Source organism: Saimiri boliviensis, chromosome 12 (genome assembly GCF_048565385.1).
Source record: "Saimiri boliviensis isolate mSaiBol1 chromosome 12, mSaiBol1.pri, whole genome shotgun sequence".
NCBI lineage: Eukaryota > Metazoa > Chordata > Mammalia > Primates > Cebidae > Saimiri > Saimiri boliviensis.
This window is the reverse complement of record NC_133460.1, coordinates 11,131,652-11,148,410: the sequence shown is the minus strand read 5'-3', so window position 1 is coordinate 11,148,410 and position 16,759 is coordinate 11,131,652. Positions and strand designations below refer to the sequence as shown.

General features: G+C 63.1%; 1 protein-coding gene across 1 annotated transcript; it reads right to left on the bottom strand.

Annotated features, from left to right (window-relative positions):
* Nucleotides 1–96: 96 nt before the first annotated feature.
* On the bottom strand, nucleotides 97–13,884 carry FBXL16 (F-box and leucine rich repeat protein 16). The gene is made up of 6 exons (XM_039477929.2): nucleotides 13,501–13,884; nucleotides 5,007–5,653; nucleotides 2,983–3,491; nucleotides 2,612–2,696; nucleotides 2,249–2,312; nucleotides 97–2,056 (listed from the first exon to the last, which is right to left on the bottom strand). Exons 2-6 carry the CDS (start codon nucleotides 5,637–5,639, stop codon nucleotides 1,908–1,910), a joined length of 1,440 nt encoding a protein of 479 aa, XP_039333863.1. The 5' UTR covers nucleotides 5,640–5,653; nucleotides 13,501–13,884; the 3' UTR covers nucleotides 97–1,907.
* Between the last annotated feature and the right edge of the window lie 2,875 nt (nucleotides 13,885–16,759).

Sequence of the window (16,759 nt, the reverse complement as noted above, 5' to 3'; positions counted from 1 at the left end):
GGTAAGACGTACAGAATGATCCTGAGACCTGGGACACGCAGGGCAAATACACCCTCCTGCACCATGGTCTGATGACCTGAAAACAACTCAGACACATGTTTTTACAACTTTTTTAATATATATTTTTATAAACAGGTCACGTGATAAAATAGCACAAGAAACACTTACCAAATATAAGGTTATATCTTCCGCATATACAGGAGAATGAGGTCGTTATGTACAATAAGAAAATGATTTTAGGGGTTGGTTGGTTTTGTTTTTCCTCTCTCCCCTTAATTTTTCCTCCTGCAGTCGTTGGAAATATCACAGCTTCAGTTGCATTAATACTTTGGGCAAATGGGCAGCTGCCCCTCCCCACCAAGGGTTGTGGGGAGGAGGGGCTGGAGAAACTGGCTCCTGACCACTCAGCCCTGGAGCTTCCTGGGGCTGGCACTCCAGGGGCAGGAAAATCTTTGGGCTGTTGAACTGTTTCTGATTCAACAGCATCTCTCTCTCTCTCTCTGTCTCTCTCTCTCTCTCTCTCTGTCTCTCTCTCTCACTCTCTTTCTCTTTCACTCTCTGGCTCTCTGGAAACTGGTTACTCTCTTCCAACCAGATAGGGAGTGTCCCAAGATTGGGTGTGGGCGCTGAATCTCCTGGGGCTCAAGGTTGGGATGGGAAGGGGTCCCAGCCCCCTCCTCGGCGACGGCTGAGATTTGCCAGCATCCCCCAGGACTTCCAAATGTCTGGGGCCGACAGAGCACGGTCAGAGCCCGTTTGGGCAGGCAGAAGTTTGGGAAGCTGGGGAGGGGTGGAGTTGGGGGGAGGCTAGAAAGGAGCCCTCCCTCCTCGGGGTGTCTAGGGTGTGCTGGCCACTGGAAGATTGGAGTCGCTGGTCAGTGCTGACCCTGACCCAAGCTTGGCTGGGTCCACTTTGCAGACTCCACCTGAGGAGACCCGCCCGGGGTGAAGCTCGATGCCCAGGCCTGAACTGGGCCTGGCCAGGTCCAAGGGCTGAGGTGTGGGGTCGGCCCAGGCCTCTCCCGGGGCCTGAGAGCCCTGAGGGCGGCTCCAACTTGGGGGCTTTCGAGGCGCCTGTGCCACCCTGGGGTGAGGCGGACGGAGTCAGCTGGGCTAATGTTGATGACTCCAAGGTGATCGCCAGCCCTTCCACCCACTCCCTGCCCAATTCTGTCTCAGCCTGGCCAGGGGCCAAGGCCGGGTTGGGGGGCGGACAGGGGACTGCCCCTCACAGTGGCAAGGAGGACGGGAGGCCGCCTGGGTCAGGCGGGATGGGTGAGGAGGTGCGGGTAGGGCTCGAGCTCCTCGGCGCGGGCCATGGCTTTGGCGGTGGCCGGTTTCCCCTGACCCCTTTCGGAGGGCTCCAGGCATGGTGCAGTGGAAGATGCAGGAAGCCCATGGGGCTCTTCCGGGCCCCGTGTCCTGGGGGACCCAGCCCCCTCAATCCCCCTGGGCCCTGCCCGGGATGGGGGGACAATGGGGAGACAGAGCGGTTGTGGCGGGGAAGGCGGTAAGGGCACAGTCTGGAGAGCTCAAAGCGCCCCGCAAGGACCGAGCCCCGCCCCCCCAAGCGGGCGGGCGAGCGAGTGATGGCGGCGGCTGTGGCGTGGCGGAGGGCGGCGTGCAGTGCGGGCACGAGGGGCATGCACAAAGTCCCCGAGTGTGCGTGCGTGCGTGGGGCGGGCCCGAACGGGCCCACTCGCCGCCCCCTTGCCCGGGGAGGGGCCGGAAGGGCGGAGGGGCCGAGGGCCGGGGCGGGGCTTTCCCTCGGCTCGCCCCACCTCCTGCGCTGGCCCTGGGGCGCGGGGGCTCCCCCAGTGCAGGGCGGGAAGAGGGGGCTCGGCGGCGCCCGGCGCCCCCGCCCAGGTCATGGCCGGGTTCCCGCGACCGGGGCGGGGGCCCCCGCGCTACTCGATGACGAGGCAGCGGGGCAGGTGCTGCGAGAAGTACTTGAAGAGCTCGGGGGTGGCACCCGGGCAGTTGGTCAGCTCCAGCTCCTCCAGCTCCTGCAGCTGCACCAGGCCCGACAGCCCGGTGGTGGTGAGCAGAGGGCAGCCTGCGGCGGGAGCAGGGCGGGGGCTCAGTGCGAGGCCTAGGGCTCGGGCCGGGACGGCAGGGCCGCGTCTCCCTCCTCCTCCCCCTCGGACCCTGGACGGTGAGTTTGCAGTAGCACCGGGCGGGCTGGGCGGGGGACTCCGTGGGGGTGGGTGGTCACCACTCAGCGTCAGAGCAGGATCGGGAGTCTCACCTGCCAGAGACAGGAGGCGCAAACTCCCCAGGGCCAGGAGGTGCTTCAGCCCGAAGTCCTGCACCTGTCAGGAGTAGAGGGGTAACAACGATTTTCACCCGCACCGAAGGGGAGGGTACCCTGGGGTCCATGGAGCGCTAGGTGGGTTCAAGCCCGGGGTTCCTCAGCGTCCGCGAGCTCGGAGGCGGCTGGGAAGTTCTGTTGGGCCCCGGGGACCCCTGCATTCCGCCTGCGTTCCGCTTAGGTTGGCTGCTGGATAGGAGGGGCCCCAGACTTCCCCAGGATCTGAGTGGGGTCGGGAGCTCTCCCCACGCCCCCACCTCCCCCACCGATTCCCCAGTCCCTGGGCGTGAGGGCCGGTACCTGGCAGCACCATCGCAGGTAGAGGCTGCGGAGGGACGACATGGTGGACAGATAGCTGAGGCCAGTGTCCGTGATGCGCACACACCTGTGGTTGCACCAGAGGGGACCCGCACCTTCAAATCACCTGGCCCCGGCCCTCCTTCCTCCTCCCAGGAGTGTCCCTGGCGTGAATCCCTTCCTGCCCCTCTCGTTCCCACCCATTGCGAATGACAGGGGTCCAGCCAACCAGTGCTGTGCTTCTGCCCACTCCCAGGCGCTCGGCCTCCAAAGGCACTGCCCACCGCGCCTCCGCCCGGGCCACGCCGGGAGCCCCTCCCCCCGACCGTCCCCTGCCGTGCCCCGCCCCGCCCACCGCGGCCCGGGGCACGCACCTGTCCAGCACGAGCTCCTCCAGGCGGTGCAGGTCGCAGGCCACGTACTCCAGCGCCATGTCAGTGATGCGTGGGCACCACGAGAGGTCGAGGCTGCGCAGCTTGCGCAGGTTCTCAGCCACGAGCTCTACGCCGTCGTCAGTGACCTTGGAGCAGCCCGAGAGACTGAGCGCAGTGAGGTTGGGCAGGCTGTGCACCACGTTGACCACGCCGTGGTTGGTGATCTCCCAGCAGGAGAGCAGGCGCAGCGTGTGTGTGCTGTGACCCTGGCGCGCAGTGAAGTAGGCCAGCGCCGTGTCCGTCACGTGGTAGGCCTGCAGGCTCAGCTCAGCCAGGTTGGGCAGCAGCTGCGAGATGGCCGCGATGGCGTCGTCGGCTACGTTGATGCAGTCGCTCACGCTCAGTGAGGTGATGCGGGCGCTTAGGCTGGACCACAGCCCGGCCTCGGTGAAGTCATTGCAGCCGGACAGCTCCAGACGCACCACACCCTGCATCTGTTCCAGCATAACCTGCAGGAGGCGGGCACCGGGTCAAGGTCGCGCCAGGCCTAGGCTCCCTGCCTCCAGCCTGGGGCGCTCCTTCCCGCAGAGCGGATGGAGCCGGCAGGGAGGAGGCAGTGGTCCTGGTTACTGGTGTGAACATGCAGGGAGCTGAACTCTGAAAACACTTGGCAGTGTGTGAGGAGGCCGGGCATTGGGACCAGAGCAGGTGCCAGGAGCGTTGGTACCAATGTTATAATTAAGACTTCAGGCCTGGCTGCCAGGTGGCTCCTCTGACCGCTGCTCCTGGGGGGATCCTTCCCCAGCTGCTCCTCAGCTCCCCCCAGAATCTTCCCGACCCTGCATTTAGTTATATTTATTTATTTATTTAGAGAGTCTCACTTTGTTGCCCATGCCCCAGGCTGGGGTGCAGTGGCACCATCTCAGCTCCCTGCACCCTCAGCCTCCCGGGTTCAAGCAGTTCTGCCTCAGTGTTCCAAGTACCTGGGACTACAGATGCCTGCCACCAGACCCAGCTAATTTTTGCATTTTTTTCTTTTCTTTTCTTTTCTTTTTTTTTTTTTTTTTTTGAGATGGAGTTTTGCTCTGTTGCCCAGGTTGGCATCCAGTAGTGTGATCTTGGCTCACTGCAACTTCTGCCTCCCAGATTCAAGCCATTCTCCTGCCTCAGCCTCCCGAGTGGCTTGGACTACAGGCACATGCCACCATGCCCAGCCAATTTTTTTGTGTTTCTAGTAGAGATGGGGTTTCACCATGTTAGCCAGGATGGTTTCCATCGCTTGACCTTGTGATCAGCCCCTCCTTGGCCTCCCAAAGTGCTGGGATTACAGGCGTGAGCCACCACACCTGGCTGCTAATTTTTGCTTTTTTTTTTTTTTTTTTTTTTGAGACGGAGTTTCGCTCTTGTTACCCAGGCTGGAGTGCAAGGGCGCGATCTCGGCTCACCGCAACCTCCGCCTCCTGGGCTCAGGCAATTCTCCTGCCTCAGCCTCCCGAGTAGCTGGGATTACAGGCACGTGCCACCATGCCCAGCTAATTTTTTGTATTTTTAGTAGAGATGGGGTTTCACCATGTTGACCAGGTTGGTCTCGATCTCTCGACCTTGTGATCCACCCGCCTCGGCCTCCCAAAGTGCTGGGATTACAGGCTTGAGCCACCGCGCCTGGCCAATTTTTGCATTTTTAGTAGAGACAGGGCTTCACTATGTTGACCAGGCTGATCTTGAATTCCTGACCTCTTGACCTCAAGTGACCTGCCCACCTGGGCCTCCCACAGTGCTGGGATGATGGGTGTGAGCCACTGCGCCAAGCCTGGCCCTGCGTTTAATCAGCTGCTCTGCTGCTACTATCTTGAAAACCTTGATAGTCTTTGAACAAGGGACCCACATTTTTGTTTTGCACAAGGTCCCCCGTAGTCAGTCTTGCTTTCCCCCACCCCGAGGCCGCCATCCTCTCCAGCCCCCACAGGGCTGCCCAGCCCTGTCCCCCAGCCCCGTCCCCGCCACCACCCAGCCTGCTCGCACACCTCGAGGCCTGCGTCCGTGATGGTGGAGCGCTTGAGGCTCATGGCTTTGACACCCTTCTTGGAGAGCGCATAGTTGTCAATGAACTCGCAGATGTCCAGGTCGGAGACGCCAACCAGGCAGAAGCCCTCGAAGCCTCTGGCGGCAAAGCCCTGCAGGTTGACGAACTCCTTCTCGCCGCCAGGCAGCGCGTTGTACAGCTCCTTGGCATGCAGCACCGGCGTGAGGCCTGCCCAGAACTTGGGCTGGTAGAGCACGCGCCGCCAGGCCTTGCACACCTGGGCCAGCACACACTTCTCGCAGGCTGAGAAGTACCAGAAGAGCCCATTGAGGATCTTCTCGTCCGTGGCCAGCGGCGGCCGCTCTGCTGGGGGCCCGGGTGTCAAGGCTGAGGCCGGTCCACCTGCCGGGGAGCACGGGCCCCCGGCCAGGGCAGCCCGGGGCAGTGGGGCAGCCAGGCTGGGTGGTGGGAGGGTGGGTGGGGGTGGCGGCTGGCAGGGGCGGTTCTTGGTGGCTGGTGTGCCCTTGGTGATGCTGGCCGCACCCAGGCCGTTGGGCTGGCCTGGCAGCTTCACCAGGCCGTTTCGAGGCAAGCATGGAGGCTTGGGGTCCCCGTCGATACCCGGGCTCGACATCTTCCTGGCACGCTCTGCGCACAAGGGCCGGGAGAGGAGTGAGTCTGTTGCTGTCTCTAGAAGGCCCAGGATTAGGGGGGCGCAGCGGGGCTCCTCCCCTCCCTGGGTATCCCCACAGTGCTCCCACAACTACCTGCCAGAGAAGACGGAAGTGCCTGCCTCTGCCTCCCTGTCGGCAGCAACAGGAAGCTGACCGCAGCCATGCACGGCCCTCACTGGGTACCTACTATACTCACTGAGCTCAGCCTTCATTACCCATGGACACTCTTTTTTTTTTTGAGACGGAGTTTCAGTCTTGTTGCCTGGAGAGCAGGCTGAGTGCGAGGCATGATCTTGGCTCACTGCAACCTCTGCCTCCAAGGTTCAAGCCATTCTCATGCCTCAGCCTGTAGCTGGGACTACAGGCTCCTGCCAGCACACCCAGATAATTTTTTTTTCTTTTTTTAACCCCTATTTTTAAAGTTCCATAGCCCCCCCCCACTTTTTTTTCTTTAAGATAGGGTTTTGCTCTGTTGCCCAGGCTGGAGTGCAATGTCGCCATCTTGGCTCAATGCAACCTCTGCCTCCCGGGTTCAAGCGATTCTCTTGACTCAGCCTCCCTAGTAGCTGGGATGACAGGCATGCACCACCATGCCCAGCTAATTTTGTGTTTTTAGTAGAGATGGGGTTTTTACAGGTTGGTCAGGCTGATTGGTCTCGAACTCCCAACCTCAGGTGATCCGCCTGCCTCAGCTCCCAAAGTGCTGGGATTATAGGCCTGAGTCACCTCGCCCAGCCTAAATTTTTATATTTTTAGTAGAGGCAGTTTCTCCAGGCTGGTCAGGCTGGTCTCAAACTCCCAACTTCAGGTGATCCACCTGCCTCGGCCTCCCAAAGTGCTGGGATTATAGGCGTGAGTCACCTCACCCAGCCTAAGTTTTTGTATTTTTAGTAGAGATGGGGTTTCACCATGTTAGCCAGGCTGGTCTCCAACTCCTGACCTCTAGTGATCCATCCACCTCGACCTCCCAAAGTGCTGGGATTACAGGCATGAGCCACCACGCCCAGCCGGACACCCTCTTTTCTGCCTGCCCAGTGAGGCCAGGAAACAGCAACACTTTCTGGTACTTAGGTACCATGATGCCCATTTTACAGAGAAGAAAATGGAGGTGGACCTGGTGAGGCCAGAGCTGCTCTCCTCACCTCTTCTGCTGTGCTGTCCACTGTCGGTGCCCACTGGGCCACCCTGCTGGGCAGGGTGACTGACTGGGGGAACAGAAGGGAAGGGTCTGGGGTGGTCTCTGGCCCCTTCCCTGCAGGGTGACTGTGCAGCTCTTAGGAAGGGCTCTGGTGGTGGCTCTGTAGCCAGCCTTCCCGCTTGCAGGAGCTTCCCTGGCTCAGACTGTACTCAAGGGGCTGGGTGCAGTGGCAGATACTTGTAATCCCAGCCCTTTGGGAGGCAGAGGTGGGCAGATCACTTGCAGTCAGGAGTTCAAGGCCAGCTTGGCCAACATGGTAAAACCCCATCTCTACTAAAAATTAAAAATTAGCTGGGTGTGGTGGCAGGTGCCTGTATGCCCAGCTACTTGGGAGGCTGAGGCAGGAGAATCGGTTGAAGCCAGGAGGCGGAGGTTGCAGTGAGCAGAAAACCACTGCACTCCAGCCTGGGCAACAGAGCAAGACCTTGTCTCAAAAAAAAAAAAAAAAAAAAAAAAGAATCCACCCAAAGAAAAGGCAGGCATCTTCCCAGGGTTTGCTGTGGTGCCAGCCTGGTTGGCATGGACCCGGCACTCATGCTGCCACTTTAATCTTCTCAGTCCAATGAGGATGATGCTGTGATGACTGTGCCCACTGCGCAGATGAGGAAACTGAGGCCCAGGCCAGGCAAACTGCCTGCCTGAAGTCATGACCAGGTTAGTGGTAAAGCTGAAGTTCAGGCCAGAGCTAGCTGAAGAAGGCAATGTGGAGGCTATCCTCAGGCCAGTGACATCCACCCGTAGGGTGGGATGAGACCAGCCCTGGGTACCCTCGCTCCTCAGGCCTCCAGTCTGTGAGTGGGTTGCAGGGGGCACTGGGCACAGCCACAGAGGGAAGGAGAGGTGGGACCCTTACCGTCTCTGCAGTCTGGATCTCCTGCTGTTCCCCCCCCCCACCCCACATCTGGGGAGGAGATAGAGCCCCAGGGATCTCAACCCTCAGGCCCTGGGGTTACATGCCCTGGGCTTGAAATGGGCCACTCCCAGCTCACCCTGTCCCGTCCTGCCATGGCCTCACTGGGAGGTCTGTTGGAGCCACCAAGGGGGTGTCTGAGAAGTCTCCCAAGAAAATTCCAAGGCTTGGGTGGGCCCTGGAATATGGAGATGCCCAGGAGGAGGACGGCTCACATCTTTTTGGGTGGGTGTCCCTTCTGGGGCTACAGGGCCTGGCCAGCTTCACCACAGTCAGTGGCGGGGTCTGAGATGGCACTGCAACCCCAAGGGGGGCAGCCCATCCCCCATAATCTGGTTAGAGCAGAGGGGAGGAAGGCAGGGCCGCCAGGAGGGAGGGAGTGGGAGGTCCGGCTCTGCTCTTCCCAGCACTGGGCCCGCCATTGGCTTTCAAGTCCCAGACAGGGCAGGCCTGGCCAGGGGTGCGTGTCTGGGGAGGGGTGCAGGCCAGAGCCGGGACCAGGGGTGTCAGCCGAACACGCGGCCCCTGTGGCTAAGAACCCAGCTTGGCCCCACCCCCGCCCTCTGTACTATTTCCCTCTCCCTCGCAGTGTCATTTGGGACCTGGAAGGAGGGGCTGGTCCCTCCACAAAGGAGGCACCCACGGCTGGTGACCCCATCATGGGTCCATGATCAGTAGGCGGCAGCCCCACGGAGGCTGACGACATCACAACGTTTTCGAGGGCCGGCGGGGGTCGGCACCCATTCCAATCCCAGAGCTGCCCTTAGGGGTGGGAGCGTCGCTACCTCAGGTTTCCGGTGAGGAGCACGAGGCTCCAAGGAGTGAATGATGTCCCCGGTTTCCGGGAGGCCTGCCGCGGGGCTGCCTCGGTTCCCTCCTAGAGCCGGGGAGAGGGGACATCGCAGGAGGCCAGCGGCCGAGGGGGCAGCACCAGGCCCACAGCCGCCCCGACTCCTGGCCAGAGGGGGAGGCAGGCCAGGCCTAAACACCCTCCGTGCCCCCAGGGTAGGGACCCTCGTTACCCAAGACCCGGGAGCCCAGACATCGCTGCCGGGGACGCCTGGGCCTCCGCAGACGCCGCCGGCCGCCGCGGCACCCGCGCCAGCACCATGGACAGCGGCCGCTCCTGCAGCGCGCTCCGGGCCAGGCCCCGGCCGGCTCCACCGCGGACAGCCGCGGCGTCGGGGCAGCCCCGCAACCCCGAGGCCCGGCTACCCTCTCTCGGCAGGGAGGGGCCCCGGGGGTGGGGAGTGGGGGAGAAGCCGGGAAGGATCCGGTGGCGGGGGCGGCGTCAGGGGAGAAATAATCCCGGAGCAGTGCCGATTTAGGTTGAAAACCCTCCCAGTCATGGGCCTGCACGTGGAGCGCCGGGGCTGGGAGAGGCACGTGGATGCCCCGGGCATGGGCAGGGTTCCCTTCCCGCCCCGCTCCGGAGCTCACGTTTGCCGGCGCCCACAGCCCCGTCCCCACCTCCAGGCTCCAAGCTGCACTTTGAGAGCACACGGGAGGGAGGGACAGGCTGAGGAGAGCTCCGGGTATGGGCCAGGGCCTGGCTGCCCTCATCCACACCCGCACGGCGGGCAGAAGGCGCTGCTCTGCCTGCCGGTCAGCCCTCCCCGCCTGTGCTTGGTGGGAGCTGTGTCCTGCACAGGTGGCCCTGCTGCTCCCTAATCTCGCGTCCACGCTGATGCCGGCCCTCGCTGTTCCTCACATTCCCGGCTTGACTGACCCAGCCTGAGAATCCTCTACCCTGTAGCTCAAAAAATGCAAACACCCACACGCTTTGGCCCAGGCATGGGCGCTGTGGGAGAAAGCTGAGCCCACGGTGGAGACAGGGGTCTTTCTGCCAGTTAAGCAAGAGGTCCCTGGAGGGCTGACAATGGCCCCTCTGCCTGGCCCTGGCCCCACTCACCCAGCCAGATGGTCACCAAGGAGCCGGTTCCCATAGCTCAGGGCCCCCCCTTCCTGCTCAGTGACTGTGAGAGCTCTCATTCCACCCAGAGGGGCTCGGACGACCTGCATTGGCTGCTAAGGACTGTCTCCCTTCACCCTGTGTGCTAATACGGGAAGAGGCTTGTTTAAAAGGCAGCCATGCCTACACCATCTTCAGCCTCAGCCCCTGTGGTCAGCCTCAGCCCCTGTGGTGCTGGCTCAGCTTGAAGTGGAATTCCAGGGAGGTCCCCTCCCGGGCTGGAGGCTCCTGAGCTCACCCAGGGGAAAGAGGCAGAGGTACCTCAGCTGTCTTGTTCTCAGCAGCCTGAGCCTGGCCTGGGAGCTGCTGGGGAGAGGGGACCGTGGCCTTTACGTCCTCCCCAGGGGATGCAGTGTGAAGCGTGTGGCTACAGTGAGCCTAGGGAGGATGGTGGGGCCTGGTGCTCCTGGGGGACCCTCTCGTGCGCAGCGTCCAGGCTTACCATTCCCAGACAGCCATGCTGGGGCCCCTTATAAGCTGCCTCTTCTGCGAATCAAGTCACTGAGCCCTGAGACCTCAGCCCCTGCCCCTTCCCAGCCCTGATGCCACAGCCCAGCCACGTCATTCCTCCTCTCCTACCCCTCTGCCTGGTGCTGTTCCCCTGCCTAAGCCTGCAAGCTCTTCTCCTCCATCCCTCAGCGCCTGCTGTGAGGTGGCCCCAGCCTCCTGCTCCAAGACCCCTAGCTCATGAGAAAGCGCCTCCAGGGTCTCGCAATCACATGGGTTGTCATCGCTGTCCACCTGATGTGAACTGGGGACTCCCTGAGGACAGTCGCCACCAACACCTGCATGGCCTCTGCATGCTCGTGGAATGAATGAATTAGGGAATGAATGAATGAATGAGGAATGCAGCCCCATTAGTCATACAGAAAGGAGTGCGGCTGCCAGAGGTCCGGGAGGGCTGATGGAGGACTGGTCCAACTTAGGAGGAGGCCAGTCAGCAGGGATGGCATAGCTCAGGAAATGAATCCAGATCCTGCCATGGCCAGTGTCTGCAGGGGAGATTGGCCTAAGGGGGTTGGGACTACGTTAGTACCCGAGGCACTGAGAGGGCTCCCAAGACCTCAGGGCTGGGGTGGACCTTGGAATACACAGAGCCTTCAGCAGAGGAGGCCCATCTCCTTTTCCACTGACTCCCTCCTCTGGAGCTGCGGGGCTGAGGAAGCAGCCACCATCCTTTACCGTCTGGTCCGAACCAAGAGAGGAAAGGGGTCCTCCTGCCCCACTCTCCCGCATCGCACGCAGCCCCTCCTCCGACTGGCCGGAGTCCTTCAGTCACACATTGCCTGACCAGGAGTGGGGAAGCAGAGCTTACAGAGGGATTTTCCAGAAGTTCCACAGAGCTAGGATTGGCTCCAAGAGCCCTGGGGCTGGCCGATTCCTAGTACCTGGGCCTGGATCCTGGCCTGGTGACCACGCAGGGTCCTCGCCCTGCCCTGTTCTGCCTTCTGAGGTCCTGACGCCCTGCTGGTGAGCTCTGGCCTGGTGGTCTCTAAGCACTGCCCTCGCCCCGCAGGGCCCCTGCTATGGCACTGCCTTCTGTGCAGAGGCTGCACGCTGCGTGCCCACCCCTGGGACATCCTTCTTTTGGAAGCATGCCTGGAAAACCTCCTCACCCCTCAGCACCCCCGGTTTGGAGGTCTCTTTCTCCGTCTCTGTGAGCATCAGACCAAAACAGCCTAACCGAACACTCAGCCCTCACAGAATCTCAGGGACCATCTACCCTGCCCATGGAGCCTGGGCAGGGCACTGGTGGCCATAAAAATGCACGTCGGGTTCCATCTGCAGTGGCAGCCCCAGGGACTGGGGTGATAGCCGGGTTGGTGGCTGGGGATTGGGGACAGGGTGCAGACTGACACATTCCGTGGCAGCCCTGTGACGCAGGCACACCCGTGTCCCTGCCACTTGGCACGTGGCACAGCGGCAGAGCTCCTCTTCTGACCCCAGCTAGAGATGCTTCTAGGGGTGTACTGGGGACCCTGGGAAGGGGCACCATGGCCCAGCAGGCACATGGCCTCAAGAGAGACTTGTGTTGCTGCCCCAGCAGATGGAGGGCCCGCAGTCAAGCCCAGCACAGCTTGGCCTTGCAAGCTGGACACCCTGGAGGGTGGACGCTGGGATCCCGGCCTTGTCTCAGCCCCTGCTCGGAAGAGCGTGAGCACGTTCAGAGGTGAGGCCTGGGCCCCCAGTGCCTACTGCTCCAGGCAGCTGCCACAAGCCCTCATCCCTCCTTCCGGTCCAGTGACGGAATGGGGATCTGAACCCACACGCTGTGGTGGTCCGGTCGTTTGCTCCTCCTGGGCCACTGGTGAGGAAGGCTCAGGTCACCTGTTCACCCACGGAGCTCCCTTCACTGCCACCCCCGCCCTGGGAGGCACAGCACTGGGCGCCCACATGCAAGCAGATGGGATCTTGCGGTGGCTGAGCGTTGACACCTGGGTGAGGCATCCCCGCCCCTCAGCAACACAGGGCTTCCTGGGTCCATGTCCACCTGGCTCCAGGGCCCCGTCCCTCCCACTCACAAAGCCGTTTATGTCCCTCTCATCAGTGGGGGGTAGGATTCATTCTGCTGCCCCAGAAGTGGGTGTGAGCTGGAGGAGGCCAGTCTGTCCACAAGGGGCTGAGCTTATAGGTCTGGCCCCAGGTGAGGGGTGGTTGGGGTGGCAGAGGGCAGGGAATGGGGCAAGTGAGTCCTGCACAGCCATGTTTGCAGCTGGGCCTTGAATTTCCCTCCCCTCCAGGTGGTTCCAGGTCCATTCCTGTGTATGCCTCTGGCCAGGCCAGCCAGATTCCACCAGGCCTCTGTCCTGGCCCGGGACACCAAAAACCCCTGTCTCCTTGCCTCGCCCAGGCCTTCTGCTCCAAGGCTGCTCTCCAGCACCTCGCCAAGGGGGTGGGGTGGGAGAAGGCCCTGTATCTACTGGGGATCCAGTGAGGCCTGAGCTGCCCCTAGCCAGTGGGGGAAGGGCCTGAAAGAAGGGGCAGGTGAGGTGGCCTCCGCCATCTGCTCCTGTGGAGGGCAGGCTGCCCAAGCAGAGCCTGGGAGGGGCCTGGAGTGGCTGCTGGGCCGTGCGTTTCTGAGGCTGCCACTGCAGCCCTCTTTCCTTCTGGGGTAACGGGTGGAGAATCTCCACCCACCAAATCCCAAAGAGGACACGGGACCCTCCCCAGCAGATCTCAAGGTGCAGTTCCCTTCTGAGGCCTCCAGCCTTGGCTGAGCCAGGTCCCACCTCCAGAACCAGGAAGATGCCAGGCTCTCCCCACCCTTCTCCCGCGGGCAGCAGCTCAGTGCAGGCCTCAGGTCCAGAAGACGCTCCGGGGAGGGCCGACGCACACATCCACCCGCCCCCCTCCCCCCCTGCAGTTTAACTGTCCCTGGCCTGTCACTTAGCTCTAGGGGCGCGCTCTGAGCCCAGCCAGGCAGGATGGGCGCTGGGGGCCTGCAATTCCTCCTTTCGGCGGACCAGCTGGCACCGACCCTCAAGCCCTGGACGTCTGGCCAGTGGGGAGCGGGCCTCTTCCAGGCCGGCCGCCGGGGCGCCGGGCTGCGGGAAGGCCGGGCAGGGACCGAGGCACAGCGGCCGCGGGGGAGGTGGGGAAGGGGCTGCCGTTACGTAAGCCCTTCCCGGGCGGCGGCAGCGCGGCCCCCACCCCCACCCCGCCCCCTGTTCATTGTGGCCGCCACCGAGGTGCGGCCTGGCCCCTTCCCCGCCCCGCGGCCGGGCCACGCGCGCACCTTACCTCGGCCCGGGCTCCTGGCTCATGCCACGCTGTCTGCCGGGCGACTTCCCGTCATGGGGAGCCCGGCACGGGCGTCCGCGCACGCGGGGGCCGCTGAGGTGCTGGACTGGCCGGCAGGGCCCGGCCGCGCCCTGCGCCCCGCGCCCCGCGCCCCGCGTCCCGGCCTGGCCGGGCCCCCTTGGCCGCGCACGGAGAGGAGCTCCCCAGCGGGAGAGGATCGGCCGCCCCGAGCCTCCCACCGGGGAGGCTGAGGCTCTGCCCAGATAAATAAGGCCGCTTTGCAGGGAACAGGGCGGGCGCCTCCTCCTCCCCTAGCCCTCCCCGCGCTCCTCCGCGGCCGCCGCCGGCGCCGCGCGCGCCTCCCGCCCGGCCCCAAGCGCCGCGCCCTCGCGCGCTCCCGGCGTAGGGAGCCAATCGGGGTTCGCGAGCTCGGGCGGGGGCGCCGAGGATGCCGAGCCCCGCCCCCGCCCCGCCCCGCCCCGGCCCCGGCCCCGGCGCGCTCTCGACGCCGCGTCCACGGGCACGCGCCAGGCCCGGCACGCGCCCCCGCTCCCCTCGCCGCGGGCACCCGCACAATAACAAACCCCGGAGCGCGGCGGGCGGGGAGGGCGCGGGAGGCAGAAGGGAGGGCGAGGGGAGGCAGCGGAGGGCAGGCGCCGACGGTGCGCCCCGGGGTCCGGGGTCCTGTGGGGACGGGGGCGGTACCGCGCATCCAGACCGTTGGCCACCACCTGCGGAGGCGAGGAAAGCGAGACCCTGCTCAGAGGAGACAGGGTGGTCACACCCCCAGTCCTGGGACCCTCCCGCCCGTCCCGGCCAGGGCCTTTCGCAACCCTCACACCCCCGCGCCCTTGCTGCGTGCCCAGCCCGAAGCCCCTATCTGAAGACCCTGGCACACCCGCACAGCGCGAAAACAGTGACTGCACGGATCATTTCAGAGCGTGACAATGAAAGCACTCGAGGGCTTGCGGTGGTGACTTCTGGCGGGGGCGGGGCGTCCTGAGGGTGCCACACTGGAGCTGAGACCCCCAGGGTGCGAGGGAGGAACGGCCGGGAAATGGATACGCAAAGATCCTAGAAGCCTGGGCAGTTCCCTGAGGAATAAACTAGAGGCCGGAGGGGCGGCCGCCGCAGCCCGGGGCAGGGGTGGGGCGTGCTGGGTCCGGTGGAGACTCGGTGGGGACCACTGGAGACCCCAGCCGCCCAGCAGGCTCGGAGCAGGAGAACGGAGGCCAATGGCGCCCCATCCAGGGGTCTCCGGGGAGCAGGGCCGGGGGAGGGAGCAGGTGTGGGGAGAGCAGAAGGGAGTCTTTGCTTTGGGGAAGAGCTTCAGGGCTGAATGAGGCTCCTGAGAGTATCTGCATAGGAGTGAAACCAGCTGGTGTTCCCAGCGTCTTGATGGGAAGCAGGGCTGGAGGGACTGGTGTGAGGGCTGGGGCAGCAGCGGGAAGGAGGGCCTGACGGACTGCACCGGGCTGGTTACCTGGGTGGGGGTGGTTCTGTGCTTGCTGTGGGAGCGTCACTGGGTCTCGTTGCGGTGGTGCAGCTGCGTAAGCCTTGCCCGGTACCTGGGTACTGACCAAAGAAGGCGCCCAGAGTCGCTGACAGGATGAGCCCCGTGAAGACAGCTGGGGCAACCGGGGAGCCTCCGTCCCACCTACCCAGGCGTCTGCGGTGCGCGGGTCTGGCAGGCTGGCCTTCCGCAGCAGCTTCCACCCCGCTCTGTGTGCAGGCCTGGACGGCTGCGGTAGGAGTGTTCACCTCATGCTCCGGGCTCTCACCCTGCAGCAGATTCCAGGGCCTCAGGCAGACAACAGGCTGTGCTTGTGTTGAGTCCGGGCTGGGGCTGGGGCTGGACACACCCCAAGTGCATAGGGCGAGCGTGGGGGTCGGGCATTTGGGTCAAGCAACTCTGGCAAGGCCCAAGAAGCCAGCCCTGCCTTTTGGGAATCTGAGCAGAGAAGTGTTCGTGGAAGAACAGCATGGAAAGGCCCCCCTGTGCTCCTCCGAAGCTCTGAACCCACCTACTCTCCACTTCTGCCACCCTACCTGTGCCAGGCACCTTTGCCTCCACATGGCTGATGCCAGCTACTTCCTCACTGGTCTTTCTGCCCCTCTCCCATCTCCTGTTCTCCACAGGATGTGGTGGGTCACTTTGGCATGCAGACATGGTCCAGTTCTTCCCAGGGCCCTGTCCATTTGCTGCAGTCTGCACAGCCCTGAGTGCCTGGCACTGTTGGCCCACAGCCTCGCTCTACACCGTGCATGGAGCTTGGAGCTTGTGCATGGAGCTTCAGCCACACTGGCCTTCCTCTGGGGCCAGGAGGGTACCCCATCCCTCCCCTGGAGCACCCCTCTCCTGGAACACCCCTCACCTGGCTAACCCCTTACCTGGAGCACCCCTCCCCTGGAACGCCCCTCCCTGGAGCATTTCCTCATGTGGAGGACCCCTCCCTTCTAGCACCCCTCACCTGGAGCACTCCATTGCCACCTGCACCTCTCAGACCTTGGCTAATGTATTCTCTCCAAGGAGCCTTCCCTCTCCAGGTGGACAGGGCCACAGACCCGTTTTCTCACCTCCCCATCACCAAGGACCTTCTTTCGTCAGCCTGTGTCTGCCTGTTGTCTGATGGTGTGTTTGATGAGCTGTTGGTTGACTGCACCCGCTGAGGGCCAGGGCAGGGTCTCCCTGCCACCACCCTGTCCCTGGGCACTGAGCCTCCAGCTCAGGACCTCACAAGTGGATGGCAAGTGTATCAGTAGCGTGCTATGTGACTGACACCAGCAGTCTGGGTCACCTCCTGGGCTGGGAAGCCCATTGTAGAGGATACCCTTGGAGAATAGGTCACACCCAAGAGGAAAGTGGCTTGGGTGACAGGGGCTGCTCAGCAGACGACTTCCGTGTCCTCTGGGGGATGTGGATACCACTCAGGCCCGCACCCCTCCATTGATCCTGGTGACCGATATGGGAGGGGGTGTGTGCCTGGGCTCTGGAGGGCACCTGGAGAACCCTTATCTAGAGCACTCCTTACCTGAAGCACCCCTCACCTTAAGCACCCCTCTCCTGAAGCACCCCTCACCTGGAAAACCCTCCTCTGGAGCACTGTCACCTGGAGCACCCCATCATCTGGAGCACCCTCACTTTGAAAACCCACATCTGGAGCACTCTCACCTGGAGCACCCTCACCTGGCACACCACTCACCTGTAGCGCCCTCTCACCTGGGGCACCCTCACCTGGAGCACCCCTCTGCTGAAGAA